The sequence below is a fragment of the Raphanus sativus genome, chromosome 6 (assembly GCF_000801105.2).
Source record: "Raphanus sativus cultivar WK10039 chromosome 6, ASM80110v3, whole genome shotgun sequence".
NCBI classification, from domain to species: domain Eukaryota; kingdom Viridiplantae; phylum Streptophyta; class Magnoliopsida; order Brassicales; family Brassicaceae; genus Raphanus; species Raphanus sativus.
The window spans coordinates 2,941,349-2,955,086 of NC_079516.1; the positions used below are offsets into that span (position 1 = coordinate 2,941,349).

Consider the following 13,738-nt stretch of genomic DNA (forward strand, 5'->3'; position numbering starts at 1 on the left):
TGACCACAAATCTATAGATTACGTGAATAAACTCTGTCATCCACGTGGCCCATGTTCTAGTATTCCACCTTCGTCAACACTTCACCAACCATTGTTAATTATGCCTTGAAAAAGACTAAACCACTCTCCTTTTTCTTTGTTAAGCACAAACCTTTTCTTTACTCAACATATATAAAACTGAGCTTTTACTTTCACCATGATCATACGGTAATAAGTACTGGAACATACTATCACTTACATTTTCAAAATTTTGATAAGTTAAACTCCATTTATTCCCCCACTACCCCATTTCTCATGAGGGATGCATTATTTATTTCAAAAAGATACAAATGGAAGCATAAAGCAAAAGCTAAAGAACAAACAGAAATAAATAAATAAATAATATTCTGCGCACCTTTAGTTATAAAAGAAGAACATCCACTTAATTAACCAAACTTCACTAAATTAGTATGACTTATTCTTGGGTTCACCCCTATAGTGAACCTAGAGGTTCACCCAACCAATAGGAATCACTCATTTCACAATTGATATCTTTTAAATAAAGAAATAAAATATTATCAAGTTATATTATGTTTTTAAAATAAAAATGTTAAAAATAAATAAAAATAATAATATATGCAAAAAAATTAAAAATATTTTAAATCCGTCATCAAAACACTAAGCCTAAACTCTAAAATTTAAATTGAAAACATTAAACATTAAATCTTAAAAATACCAAATCCTTAATCCTAAAAAAAAGTTTAGGATTTACCCAAAGGTTTAGGATTTAGAGTTTAAGATTTAGGGTTTAATATTTCGATGACGGCATTAAAATATATAATTTTTTTTGCATATACTAGAGTTTAGGATTTAGAGTTTAAGATTATCCAAGGGTTTAGCATATACCCAAAGGTTTAGGGTATACCCAAGGGTTTAGGGTATATCCAAGGGTTTAGGGTTTATGATTTAGGGTTTAGGGTTTATTTTATTTTTTGAAAATGTTAAAATATATTTTTTTAAATTACTTTTTGTAACTACTATTATTTATATTTGTTTTTATTTTATTTATTTTAAAACATAAAATAACTTGACAATATTTTGTTTCCTTATTTAAAAGATATCAATTGTGAAATGAGTGATTTTTATTGGTTGGGTGAACCTCTATGTTCACTCTAGGGGTGAACCCAAGAATAACTCAATTAGTATGATCATTATCGTATAAAGCTATCATAAACATTTATAATGATATGAATTAACTCAACACTTAACAGACAAGCAGACCCCAAGACAAGGAGATAGAGAGACGCTTCACCTCTCTCTCTTATTCTTCCTTCCTCTATCTCCTCTGCAAGAAACACCATCAATGAGTTCTACAGGAAACCCTAACAATCCATGGGCTACATACGACTCATACAGAGACTGCTCACAAGGAGTATGCAGCGTCTACTGCCCTCAATGGTGCTACGTCATCTTCCCACCACCTCCTCCTTCCTTCTTCCTCGACGACGAAGACGATTCCTCCTCCTCTGACTTCTCCCCTCTCCTCATCGCCCTCATCGGAATCCTCGCCAGCGCCTTCATCCTCCTCACCTACTACACTCTCATCTCCAAGTACTGCCACCGCCGTCGCGAAGCCTCCTCCTCCTCCATCAGCCGAGATCGCGAGATCTCTCTCTCCGTAACGGAAACTCCTAGGCAGGGAAACAACGAGGGTTCGAATCCGGTAGGAGACGGACTCGACGAGACTCTGATTAAATCGATAACGGTTTACAAGTACCGAAAGGGAGATGGATTCGTGGAGTCTTCTGATTGCTCTGTTTGTTTGAGCGAGTTTCAGGAGAACGAGCGGTTGAGGTTGTTGCCTGAGTGCAGCCACGCGTTTCACGTGCCGTGTATCGATACTTGGTTGAAGTCTCACTCTAACTGTCCTCTCTGCCGCGCCTTTGTCGCGGGAGGAACCGTCGAATCCGTCGTCTCCGCGGCGGCGTCTAATCGACGGATCTCCGACTCGATTACCACCGATCACCGTCGTCTGAGTGACGGAGATTCCGTCGTTGTTGATTTAGATCTGGAAACTACCGGATCTCGGGATGAGGCGGTTGTCGACGAGAACGGCGGATCGACGCCGAAACCACCGGAACTGCGGGGATCTAGAGGCGGAGGAGATCAGGTAAACCCGAGATCGGACGCCGCCGTGGTTTTGATCGCCGATATACTCAGGGAGATTGAGGACGAGGAAGAAGCGGCGGGTGTGGGGACTTCTCGGCGTGGAGAGGATGAGGAAGGAGAGAAGACGCCGCCGTCGTCGGAATCGGCGGCGAATCAAGGAACCGGAGGAATTTCGAATTTTCTGGGGCGGAGTTCAATGGCGGGTAAATTTGTTAGAACCAGAAATTACCGTTTACCAAATTGAAGAGAAAAAAATTGATTAATATTTTAGGGGATTTGGATTTATTTTTAAAAAGTCAAAATGCGAGTTGGCTTATACGATTGGTTATCTTATACCGGTTAGAGAGAATCGTTGTTAAACCATTTGGAAACAGAGAGCAATTTTCCCTCCTTTTATGTAAAGTTTTGAAATTACTACTTTAAATTTATTCTGTTCGCTTTTCATGTTTTTTTTTCATTTTATGACGTTGCCATCTGGAATATAAGTAGCATATCATTTTTTTTTTGAATGAATGTAAAATTTTTATTCAATCAAAAACTTTGTACATCAAGTGCTACTATGAAAAGAAAGAATCAAAAAAATTAAAACTATGGGAGGCAAGAAAACTTGCAAATTTCCAAGTTTAGGATTGTTCTTGACGTGATTCAAACCAGGTGATCAGTCCATCTTCCAGATACTGTTGCCTTTAACACTTTAACCGATAGCAGTCTGAGCCTTACTAAATTCTCATACTATACGTTTCATCGCATTTAATAAATATTCTCTTTTCAGATAATTTTAATGATTAAACATATGTTTGCATTCCTGTTGATGATTTTTTTTATAAGAAAAACTATGATGTAAGAAAATCATTTACATCATTATGTAAACAAACATATAATGTTACAAAAGAATACAAGATCCAACCACGCGAGTGTTTTCATTTCACTACAACTTCTATTCCCATTTTAAATTCAAATGTCATAAAAACATGTCTATTAAAATGAAGTAAATTTTTTACATATCTAGTAAGTTAGTGACCCGAAGAAAAATTCAAAGAAAATGTTATTTGTAGTTTGATTTTTAGCACGATCTCTACGTCAAGGTTTCGGTTTCCAAATATAAAAAATCCTTAGTCATTAATGAAAGAACAAAACTTGGGTTCACCCCCTGTGGTGAACTCTCAAATTCACTTCAATTGTTAATACCAATCAAAATACCATGTAAGATTAATAAAAAAAGGAAACAAAATTAAAAAAAAGGCAAGAAATAAAAAAGACGTAGACTAATTTTTTTATCGCCATCCATGGCTTCTTCTTCATCACTTACACAAAATATTGAAAGCTTTTTTATCATCCACACAGAATATTGAAGCTTTATTTGTCAAATTGGTAAACCCAAAACACTAAACTCTAAATTCTTGGGTAAATTCTAAAAAACTAAACCCTAAACCCTTGGATAAACCCTACGTCCTTGGATAAACTTTAAACCTTTAGAATATCTCTTTACCCGAGGGTTTAGGGTTTACCCAAGGGTTTAGGGTTTAGTATTTAGGGTTTAGGGTTTAGTATTTTGGGTTTAGATTTAAGATATAAGGGGAGAGGATTGTAGACACCAATTTGACAAATAAAACTTTCAATATTTTGTGTAGATGATAAAAAAACTTTTAAAATTATGTGTTGGTGATGAAGAAAAAGCCATAGATGGCGTTACAAAAATTAGTCGGCATATTTTTCACTTTTTTCCATTTTTTTCTTTTTAATTTTGTTTCCTTTTTTACTAATCCTACATGACACTTTGATTGGTGCTAACAATTGAGGTGAATTTGAGAGTTCACCGTAGGAGGTGAACTCAAGTCTTGTCCTTAATGAAATATATGTGTTTATCAAATTTTGGTAAATTAGTTACAAAAAAAAAAGTTTTTGGTAAATTATCACCACCACAATGGCAGAATGACATCATCCATTTCATGATCAAGCTATGTAGACACAAAATGAAAAGATGTCTTCATAATTTTCAAGGCATTAATGGTCCTAAAATCAAGGGTGTTTGAATATCTCACACCTACACACACTATCACCCTATATATCTAAACACAAGTTCCAGAGGAAAATTCATTCTAAACACTCATAGCATATCTTGATCTTTTCGTGATGGCTAAAAGCAGCTCAACCTCAATTCTCGTAGCTGTTATCTTCTTTGGCCTGATGATCGTGTTTTCATCGGCTAATAAAGTGTCTCGTCTAGACAACAACCGAAACAAAGTAAAAGAAGAAGATCTTCAACTTCAAGGGTTCCACCCTAGAGAATGTATGGATGCCATCAAGAGTGTGGAAGGTTGTTTCGAGGCAATTCATGGGCTATTCAATGGACATCTTGGTGAGTTGAAGCATTCTTGTTGTAAAACACTTAATGGGCTTTCTAAGAATTGCTGGTCCACTTTGTTTCCCAGGAAATTTTACCTGCGCATCACAATTAAACTGATGTGTCTTTTGTAAGTTTTAACACGATTCACGAGACCGTGAGACATAAAACATTCGCATTTTGTTACTATCCAATTTATTTGTACTGAGCCTAATTGCTGACGTAAAAGAACAAAACTGCTGACGTAACACATCTGATAATGATGGTTGGCCTTTCCAACATATATATATATAATGTCACAAACCTTTCCAGCATATAAAATGAGATGTTCTAAAAAAAGAAAGCATATAATGAGATCTAGAAGAAATTTAGGCACGACTTTATATTCGATTTCTTGTATCGGACGTCACAAATTGTTCGAGTACAAGTTACCCCTTCGTTACGATGATTCAATGCAACAAAACGACACTGTTACTTTTGACAAAATCTATTGTCGTCGTACGATACAACGTTGTTGTTGGACTGTCACAATTACAAGCAGAAATACAAATATACACAAAAGTTTTTTCTTTTGTGCAACTATACACAGAAGTTAATAGTTTCATACGATCTTTCGATCAAGGTGGAACAATAATTAACTTTTTTGTATCTTATACACAAAGTTAATTATTTATCCACCTTGATCGGAAGATCGTACGAATTCTATTTATTTTTTTGTTGCCACAGGTACAAGTAAAATATTTAGTTTATGAAAAGGTATTAACTGGATGAATATGCAAGTGTTCTCTTTATTTAATTTCAGACGTATTCGCATATTCTCTGGTTGATGTAGGATTATTAGCATATCTAATCTATTAATCTATTCTATTAATTTTTCAACATGACCGGTTCATATGGGTTAGGTCCAATTTAAAAAAAAAAAAAATATACATACCTTTAATATAACTGCAACGAGACATACAATTTTTATGTAACTACCACTTATTATTGCCTTATAATAGACAACCATTTTTCCGTAACTGCTTCCTTATATTTTTTTTTTCTATGTAACCACCACCACTTTATGATTTGCCGTTGGAATTTAGTGGTTTATTTATTTTTACATAAACAATGTATTTACTGAAAATCACCACAATATGTTACATAGCTAATATTCTTCAATCAGAAAAAGGTAACTGTGTGTTTAGTGAGAACTATCAACAACGCTTAGCAAATATAGTTAACCAAATGTTAAATTGCAAAAAAAAATCCAAAACACTTGATAAATATATATTCTATTAATTCTTCAACATGTCCAATTGATATGAAATTATGTCCACTTTTTAAATTTTGTAACTCCCTTTTAATCTAAACAATAACTTTCCTTCCATCTCGAAAATTAACTGACGTTACACCTTTATATCTCGGCCCAATTGAATAGATTTTAAATCAGATCCATTACTATTATTAGTCCAGTGGGTTGATCCTCACACAGAAAGACTCAAAATAAAATCAGGCCCATTACGTGTGAGTTAGGTCTTGCCGCATTTTCTTTAATACATTTTGCGTTCTAACTCACATGTCAACTCCTTTCTTCATTTTTGTTTGTAAATTTAATCGACAAAGTTATTTATTTTTAAAATATTCAAAGCCTAAAAATATATCCATCCTCATAAGTTTGGTCCAACTATTTGAAAAATCGATTTATAGGTCCGGGTTATGAGTAATTTATGCGGAGTAAATGTGGGTTGATGAATTTTGGATCGTGACTACCCGTCGACCCGCAAAATATTAAGAAAATAAAAATTAAAAAGTAAATTTAAAAAAATACAGGAATTTAAAAATAATAATTAAAAATTTAAATCATGTATAAATTTTGTATTATAAATATACTTTAATAATAAAAATCAAATAATAAAATTTAAAATATATATATATATATAACCCGCGGATAACTACAAAATTAAGCGGAGCGTGTGCGAGTACAAAATTATTTGTTTGCGAGTTGTGCGGATCAGATTTTTTGACCAAAACAAAATTGAAAACCCACGGGTTAGCGGGTCAGCGGGCGAGTTCGATCCGGAACCCAATTTTAACCGTGCGTATGGCAGATCAATTTTTAAATTACTATTATTTAATAAAATATATTTTGATTAATATTTATACATAAATATGATTTTAAAAACAATACAAATATAATCACAAAGAAAAACATATCAAAAATTAAATTTAAAACAAAATATATATCCGCCCTTTTAAGGGCGGGTCAAAATCTAGTCTAATCTATTAAAATTGGAGTACAAAAATAAAAATACCCTGATTTTTTTCATTTATTTACAATCTCATGCCATTGCCTTTATACTCTACCGTTTCATTAACTTCATGACACATCGATTTTGTTTTTTTTTATCATTACTAAACCGGTGCATTCCCAATTTTAAATAAACGGACATAACCCAATTTCAATTAAAGGCAACTCTCCCACGCTTCCTTTTGCCTTGCTGGCCAAACTGAAAATAAATATATAAATAATTATAAGCACTTAAAACTAAATATCATTTATTAGTTTCCAAAATAACTAATTCTAAAATCGTTACCTACATACACGCAAGAATAAGAAAACGACTATATCAAGCAATATTATAGAACAATTCTAACTAATAAATTCAGTAATTCCTAAACTGTATCACATCTAATCTATCTATATTATTAAAGTTAAAGTACACGATTGATTGTTTGGAAACAAAAATATTAAAATAAATGAAATATGTTTGAAAATATGGATAGTATAAATGTGTACTTTTTTTTATTTACACATTTACCCATTTTATTTTCAATAAATTAATAACGAATAGTAATTGTTTAAAAACATAAATAATATATTTAATACCTTTTATTTAAATATTTAGTCATTGTTTTTATAATAAATTAAACAACCTTCTTTTTATATTTATTTTTATTTACAATTCTGTAACTATATTTACAATTCTTTATGGTGAAAATAAAAATACAAACTGAAATATAAATAGTATATTATATAAAATAATTTTTAAAAACAGTATTATTACTTTATTTAGTTTAGTCAAATATAAAAATTTTAAAAGTTCAATTTTAAAAAAATCATATTAATAATAATTCATAGAAAACTAATGCAAAAAAATTAAAATTTTGAAACATGGACAAAAGTAAGAAGAAAAAAATAATGGCTTATGTATTAATAAAAATTAGATCATTATATCAGTTTTAACATATACCAAATAGACTAATCTAATTACCTAAAAACACCGTAAAAAAAATTACCTAAAAATATTGTTTTGTCTAAAATAATCATAAAATAAAATTTAAATTTTATATACATATTTCAAATCAAAATAATAATTTAAATTTGATTTATATCAAAAATTGATTTAAAATATGCATATATTCAAAAAATTATTTTTACTAAAATATTTTCCAATAATCATTATTAAAAAATATTTTCAATATATATAAGAAAAATACATAAATCTCAATAACAAATCTCAATGAAATCCTCATAAATAACTAACAGAGAAGCTACCTAGTAGCTAAACATACCAACGCAAGACTCAAACACCCAATAGTCGACCAGAAGTGGGCTAAGTTCTTTTTTTTTAAATGACCTTCCACGATGAGTGCCTTTTGATGTGCTTCAGCAAGAGTGAGAGGGTTCAACAAGCTAAGACTGTCTTTCATCTCCTGTTCTCGCAAACCACCAATGAAAAACCCCACAATTTGTTGGTTCGTATACTGCACATCAACACGCCTAAAAAGCGAAATAAACTCAGTGGAGTATTCTTCTACTGTTCGCTTTCCTTGTTGCAACATGTGCAAGCGTTGGAACATGGCTTGGTCGTAGTTGAATGGTAAAAACGCCTTACGCATCTTCTTCTTCAACTTATCCCACGAAAAGATTCCTGGTTTTCCTGCACGTGCACGTGACAACTTTTTTTGCGACCACCAAGCTGCTGCTGAGCCACGGAATCGCATGGCAATCATAGGAACCCATAGCTCCAAAGATACGCGTTTGAAGTCAAGAGTCTCTTCCACCGTGACCATCCAATCCAGAAGTTCCTCTGGCGAATGTTCGCCATAAAATTCCGGAAGAAGTTCAATGACATGGTTCTCGTCATGCTCTGCAAACTTCTGCTGGATCATGTCTTGTAGATGCGATGTTGTAGGGTTTTGAGAAAACTCTGCTGAGTAATGAAAGGAACAAAATCTAGTATAAATAGGGCTCTGAATCTAGGGTTTCAGTCGGCCTATAGAAGGTTCCGGCAGACTTTGGAAACAAAATAATGCGTAGATAAAATTAAAGTAAAGTATACATGTTATCTCAATAAAAATATTGGAAAGTATATATCTGTTCTATATTTTCTAATCCCCTATATATTAATTGAGAATCATTTATAAAATTATAACTTATAGTTTGTATTAATTACAAAAGAGACGTGTCAGTCAGTGTAAGAATCGATTTAATAATTAATAGGTCCAAAATCAATTAACTAGAAAATTTACAAAAGAAAATGCCATTATAGCCCTACATACGACCACCATTACATTATAATGTTCTGAACCATTAGCCAACCGGATTCTTAGTAGATATTGCTTTAAACATTATTTCTTTTCAACTCCATCACATTCGAATCGAAATCGTTGGTTCAACCATTCCGTTTATAATAATTAACACTGCTCATTATATAATGCTTTGTTTAATATTATATAAAGAAACTGTCAATCCTAATTTCAATAAACATTCGAATGAAAAATAATATGAACAATGAATACTCGGTAGTTCTGGTGGTAAAGTATACCCTCTAACCCCCCTAGTGACACCTTTTTTCCCAAAAAAAAAAAAAATACGAACAATTGAACAAATAACCCAAGAATATGTTACAACTTCTGATCACACTAACTAACTCAGTGGAAAGTGAATCCTAAATATGAATATATACCAAACATGTTTATATAGCAGTTGTTGAACATACAGTCTGATCAAAAAAATAAATAATTCAAATGATTTCGGTGTAGTTTACTGTTTTTTGAATAATATATATAAGACAAATATGACAGAAAGAATCATGAAAGAGTCTGATTACACCAATTACTCAGATCAAATGGAAAAAACCCGTTTTCTCTTTCCTCTAATCTTCTCTCTTCTGCCTTTCCTCTATCTTCTCCTCCCGTACTCACTCGTCTTCCTTTTGCTCATACTTCCCTCACCTGCCTCCGATTCGTCTTGCTTTTAGGGTCTGGTGCTCGCTCTTGGGTTCCGACGACGATTCTTCTCTCTCTGGTCTCTAACGGGCGTGGGGGAGGTTGTAGTCGGCGTTTAGGTTGAAATTTTTTATTTTGTACTCAGATTGCTCCTGGTTCTGAGTCTTCTCCGTCGGCCTTGGTTTGGTTCAGCGGGTCGTCTGGCAGTGGCGGTGAGTGCTTTGGTCTCTCTGTGGTGTCATGGAAGGTCGGCGCTCCTGAGTTCATTTCCTTCTCTCTGTCGACTCCAGAGAGTACTCTCTCTCATGCTCTGGTTGCAGTGATAATTTCCAAGGTATGATTACTTGTAACATCCTCTTCATTTGCCCGTCTTGTGCTTCATTATTGCCAATGGAGATTATAGACTTCGACTAAATCCCCGAGACCCAGCTACCTTACACCGTGCTCCGGAAAGACCCACATCCGAAGAAATGAGGTTTAACCCACCAGAGACAAGAAGCTCAGCTTTCTTCTTTCTCGCTAATCTCTCAACAAGGACTAATTACAGGAGTCCATTTAGGTTCTGTAATAATTGTTACTGATTTTAACTTTTAATCTTTGATTTGACGACCAAACACTCCTTGATATCTACTTTTAATCTCTTATACTATTAATCTTTTTTTAACTTTTAATCTCTGATATCTACTTGTTACTTTGATCTTTCTTCTAAGTTAAATTTCGAAAAGTGTTAATAGTATGTAACATCCTTGTGTTATTTCTACTACTAATTGTGTATGTATTGATTGAATCTGGAGTTTGATTTGTTGAATTTGAGTTTTTGTAGGTGATGAACCTCCAGAATCTCTTTGTTTATGAAAGAATTGAAGAGACGAGGTATGACTCCTACATCGTTGCTTCAAGACTATGAAGTTGATGTAGATGAGATCAAAACAACCGGTAAAGAAAGCTCTAAAACGACTGCAACTACTACTCCTCCAATTCGACCAGAGTTTGTTAAACCAGAGAGAGCGATCGTTAGCTTTGAACAGCGAAGGGCTTGAGGTCAGATTTTGAACTCTTCTAGTGTCACATAGGCATTTATTAGTTCCTTCTCATCTTAACAGACGAGATTGTGTTTGTTTGTTGTGACAAGGGATTGATTCCACGTGTTAAGATCTTGCTGACGACTGGAGGGACTTTCTTCTTGGGTTTTTGGTCCTTGATAGTCTTAACTCTTGGCGCCTTCTCCGCCCTTTACCTTGTAAGTTAATGTGATCAACATGTGTTTTCTTCTTGAGTTTATAAGGTTTGTCTCTGATTATGTTCTTTTGTCTTTTTTGTTGAAAATGTTAGTACTTTGGAGCAGATTTCGTTCATGATGGAAGCAGGAATCCGGTTTCACCACCACCACCGTACATCGATCCATATGCTCTGTTGGAGGATGAGAGGATATCTGGGATCAATTCTCGTCTAAATTAGCACCACCAACTTGTTCTTTCACAAGTAGTAGTTGCTATATTGTATATTGTTTGCACTCAAGTATATTACTTCATAAATAACCAGATCTAATGCACATAAATCATTTCGTATAAATTAATTATAGATATCCGTAAAATAACAATTCCCTTTTCACTTTTAGCTCCTTGATTGCGTTCGCTTAAAACCTTATCTGGCGTTGATATTGACACATGTTCTAACATATGATGTGATGGAAACGAGAACGGTAATAAAAAAGCACAAATCGAGTAGAGTAAAAACCATATCAGAGTTAAGATGGCAAGAGGGAGTTAAAAACCAGAGTAGAAGTCAAAGATAGCAAGAGACAGATAGTTGCAAGAAAATACAAACTAAGGACTCGTCACACGAATGTTTCGAGCCCCCTTCACGCAAACATAAAAGGATAGCAGAAAAGCCAAACACAATATCCATGTTTCTCCAACACACTGATCTTAGTACTCCTCACCTTGGTCATCCTCATCGTCCCCACCTTCAGCACCAACCTCTTCATAATCCTTCTCCAACGCTGCAAGAACCTCACGTGACGTGGGTCACACTTTGCCATCATGGAAGCTGGCTCGAAGGCGCTGTTTGTGATCTCAGCAACAGAGAGCTGCTCGTGAAAGGCTTTCTCTGCAGAGATGACAGGAGCGTAGGATGAAAGCATGAAGTGGATTCTTGGGTATGGGACCAAGTTGGTTTGGAACTCTGTCACATCCACGTTCAAAGCACCATCGAACCTTAGTGAAGCAGTCAAGGAAGAGATAACCTGAGACATAATCAAGATTAACATGAGAAACGAACAAGCAACACGATTAGTTTTAAAGAATCGGTATGAGACAGGATCAAGATTAACAACATCAGAAACGAACAAGTAACGAATTTAGTTACAAGATAATACCTGAGAGACGAGACGGTTAAGGTTGGTGTAGGTTGACCTCTCAATGTTGAGGGAACGTCTGCAGATGTCGTAGATAGCTTCATTGTCGAGGAGGATAGAAACATCAGTGTGCTCCAAGAGCGAGTGAGTGGAGAGGACACTGTTGTAAGGCTCAACAACAGAGGTGGAGACTTGTGGAGATGGGTAAACAGTGAACCCGAGCTTGGACTTTTTCCCGTAGTCAACAGAAAGCCTCTCAAGGAGAAGAGATCCAAGAACATATCCAGTTCCTCCACCAACAGAGTTGAAGAAAAGGAACCCTTGGAGACCAGTAGTACAGTTATCAGCGAGCCTTCTGATACGGTCCAAGCAGCAGAGATTAACAATCTCCTTCCCAACTGAGAAAAATGATTTCAAACGCAAACTCAGTTAATAATAGAGCCAACAAAATAGAGTTGATGATGAGTTAGATATATTACAGGTGTAGTGGCCACGGGAGAAGTTGTTAGCTGCGTCCTCTCTACCGCTGATGAGCTGTTCAGGGTTGAAAAGCTGACGGTAAGTACCGGTCCTGACCTCGTCTATCACAGTGGGTTCAAGATCGACAAAGACAGGACGTGGGACGTGCTTTCCAGCACCGGTCTCGCTGAAGAAGGTGTTGAAAGCATCGTCACCTCCACCAACAGTTTTGTCACCAGGAATCTGTCCATCAGGCTGTGACATTCAAGATCCAAAACCAATACATCAGCATATATATACGAAACAGATCTTGAATCAACAAATAGCAATCAATCACAGGAGACTATTATAAGAAACGGATCTCGAATCAGACACATACATTCTTGGAATCATCCTTCTCCAACGCTGCAAGGTCCTCACTGAGCAGCAGCAGCAACAAGAGAATAAGAAACGGAAACTCTTTTTTTTTTTTTTTTTATTGAATAAGAAACAGAAACTCTTCATAGTTTTTTGACGACGCATCCCGCCAATGTAGCCAACACTGCAACGAAAACTGCTTTAGCGAAGAATGAAGATGAAGAATCGTTGATCTGCTGAACTCCTAGCTTCTCCTTTTTGCTCTCGTCTCTAATCTCCCCCTCAACTCCAATGCCATAGGACGTACTTCCGATTTTAGCAGCGACGTTTCCTTTCCACAACTTGCGGTTATGGAAGCTGATCGGCTCCATCGTGGTACTGTACGAAGAAGAAGACGTTGCAACTTGATCGATTGGTGGATGTGAATCTCTGATGCGAAGCGATTCTCGACGTCGGAGAAGACGAGTTTGACTCTGATTTGACGACGACGAAGAAGACGATATTGCAACTTGCTCGATCGGCGGATTGATCTGTGAGCGATTCGCGACGGAGAAGAAGTCTGTTGTGATAACGGAATGGCGGAGAGATTCGCGTCGGCGAAGACGATTCTGGGAAACAACAGTCGGTTAGGGTTTCTATTTTTTTTACTTATCAACAACAACAACAAAATCATTTAGGATGTGTATATATATTACCTCAGGCGCGAAACCGCGAAACCGCGCTCGCCTGTTCATCATCGATCCCATTTGCTCTTCTCTTCCCTCCTCGTCAAATGTTGGAGACGTTCTGTTTAATTTTTTTTTTCCCCCTTCGTTCTCTTCAGCTGTCCGAGATGCTGCAATTGCTTCTTCTCTTTTTTT

General features: G+C 35.3%; 3 protein-coding genes and 1 pseudogene across 3 annotated transcripts; 2 read left to right on the forward strand and 2 right to left on the reverse strand.

Moving 5' to 3' along the window:
- The first annotated feature begins 1,189 nt into the window (after positions 1 to 1,189).
- LOC108807328 (RING-H2 finger protein ATL51) lies at positions 1,190 to 2,654 on the forward strand. Its single transcript, XM_018579599.2, has one exon. The coding sequence runs from the start codon at positions 1,343 to 1,345 to the stop codon at positions 2,390 to 2,392; it is 1,050 nt and encodes a 349-aa protein (XP_018435101.1). The 5' UTR covers positions 1,190 to 1,342; the 3' UTR covers positions 2,393 to 2,654.
- Positions 2,655 to 10,176: 7,522 nt separating this feature from the next.
- Positions 10,177 to 11,323, forward strand: LOC108807480 (uncharacterized; annotated as a pseudogene).
- Positions 11,324 to 11,431: 108 nt separating this feature from the next.
- On the reverse strand, positions 11,432 to 12,785 carry LOC108807479 (tubulin alpha-6 chain). Its single transcript, XM_018579767.2, has 3 exons — positions 12,542 to 12,785; positions 12,084 to 12,460; positions 11,432 to 11,951 (listed from the first exon to the last, which is right to left on the reverse strand). Exons 1-3 carry the CDS (start codon positions 12,783 to 12,785, stop codon positions 11,568 to 11,570), a joined length of 1,005 nt encoding a protein of 334 aa, XP_018435269.2. The 3' UTR covers positions 11,432 to 11,567.
- LOC108806564 (uncharacterized) lies at positions 12,634 to 13,733 on the reverse strand. Its single transcript, XM_018578709.2, has 3 exons — positions 13,574 to 13,733; positions 12,901 to 13,486; positions 12,634 to 12,776 (listed from the first exon to the last, which is right to left on the reverse strand). The coding sequence occupies exons 1-2, from the start codon at positions 13,622 to 13,624 to the stop codon at positions 13,022 to 13,024; spliced, it is 516 nt and encodes a 171-aa protein (XP_018434211.1). The 5' UTR covers positions 13,625 to 13,733; the 3' UTR covers positions 12,634 to 12,776; positions 12,901 to 13,021.
- Between the last annotated feature and the right edge of the window lie 5 nt (positions 13,734 to 13,738).

What these genes read in the sequence shown, in the direction of transcription:
- LOC108807479 (XM_018579767.2), bottom strand. Translation starts at nt 12,785, where the DNA reads ATGTCACAGCCTGATGGACAGATTCCTGGTGACAAAACTGTTGGTGGA. An exon ending in CTCCCGTGGCCACTACACCT is followed by an intron (nt 12,461 to 12,541) that starts GTAATATATCTA and finishes CATTTTTCTCAG; the next exon opens with TTGGGAAGGAGATTGTTAAT. An exon ending in TTAACCGTCTCGTCTCTCAG is followed by an intron (nt 11,952 to 12,083) that starts GTATTATCTTGT and finishes ATTATGTCTCAG; the next exon opens with GTTATCTCTTCCTTGACTGC.
- LOC108806564 (XM_018578709.2), bottom strand. Translation starts at nt 13,624, where the DNA reads ATGGGATCGATGATGAACAGGCGAGCGCGGTTTCGCGGTTTCGCGCCT. An exon ending in TTCGCGGTTTCGCGCCTGAG is followed by an intron (nt 13,487 to 13,573) that starts GTAATATATATA and finishes GTTGTTTCCCAG; the next exon opens with AATCGTCTTCGCCGACGCGA.
- LOC108807328 (XM_018579599.2), top strand. Translation starts at nt 1,343, where the DNA reads ATGAGTTCTACAGGAAACCCTAACAATCCATGGGCTACATACGACTCA.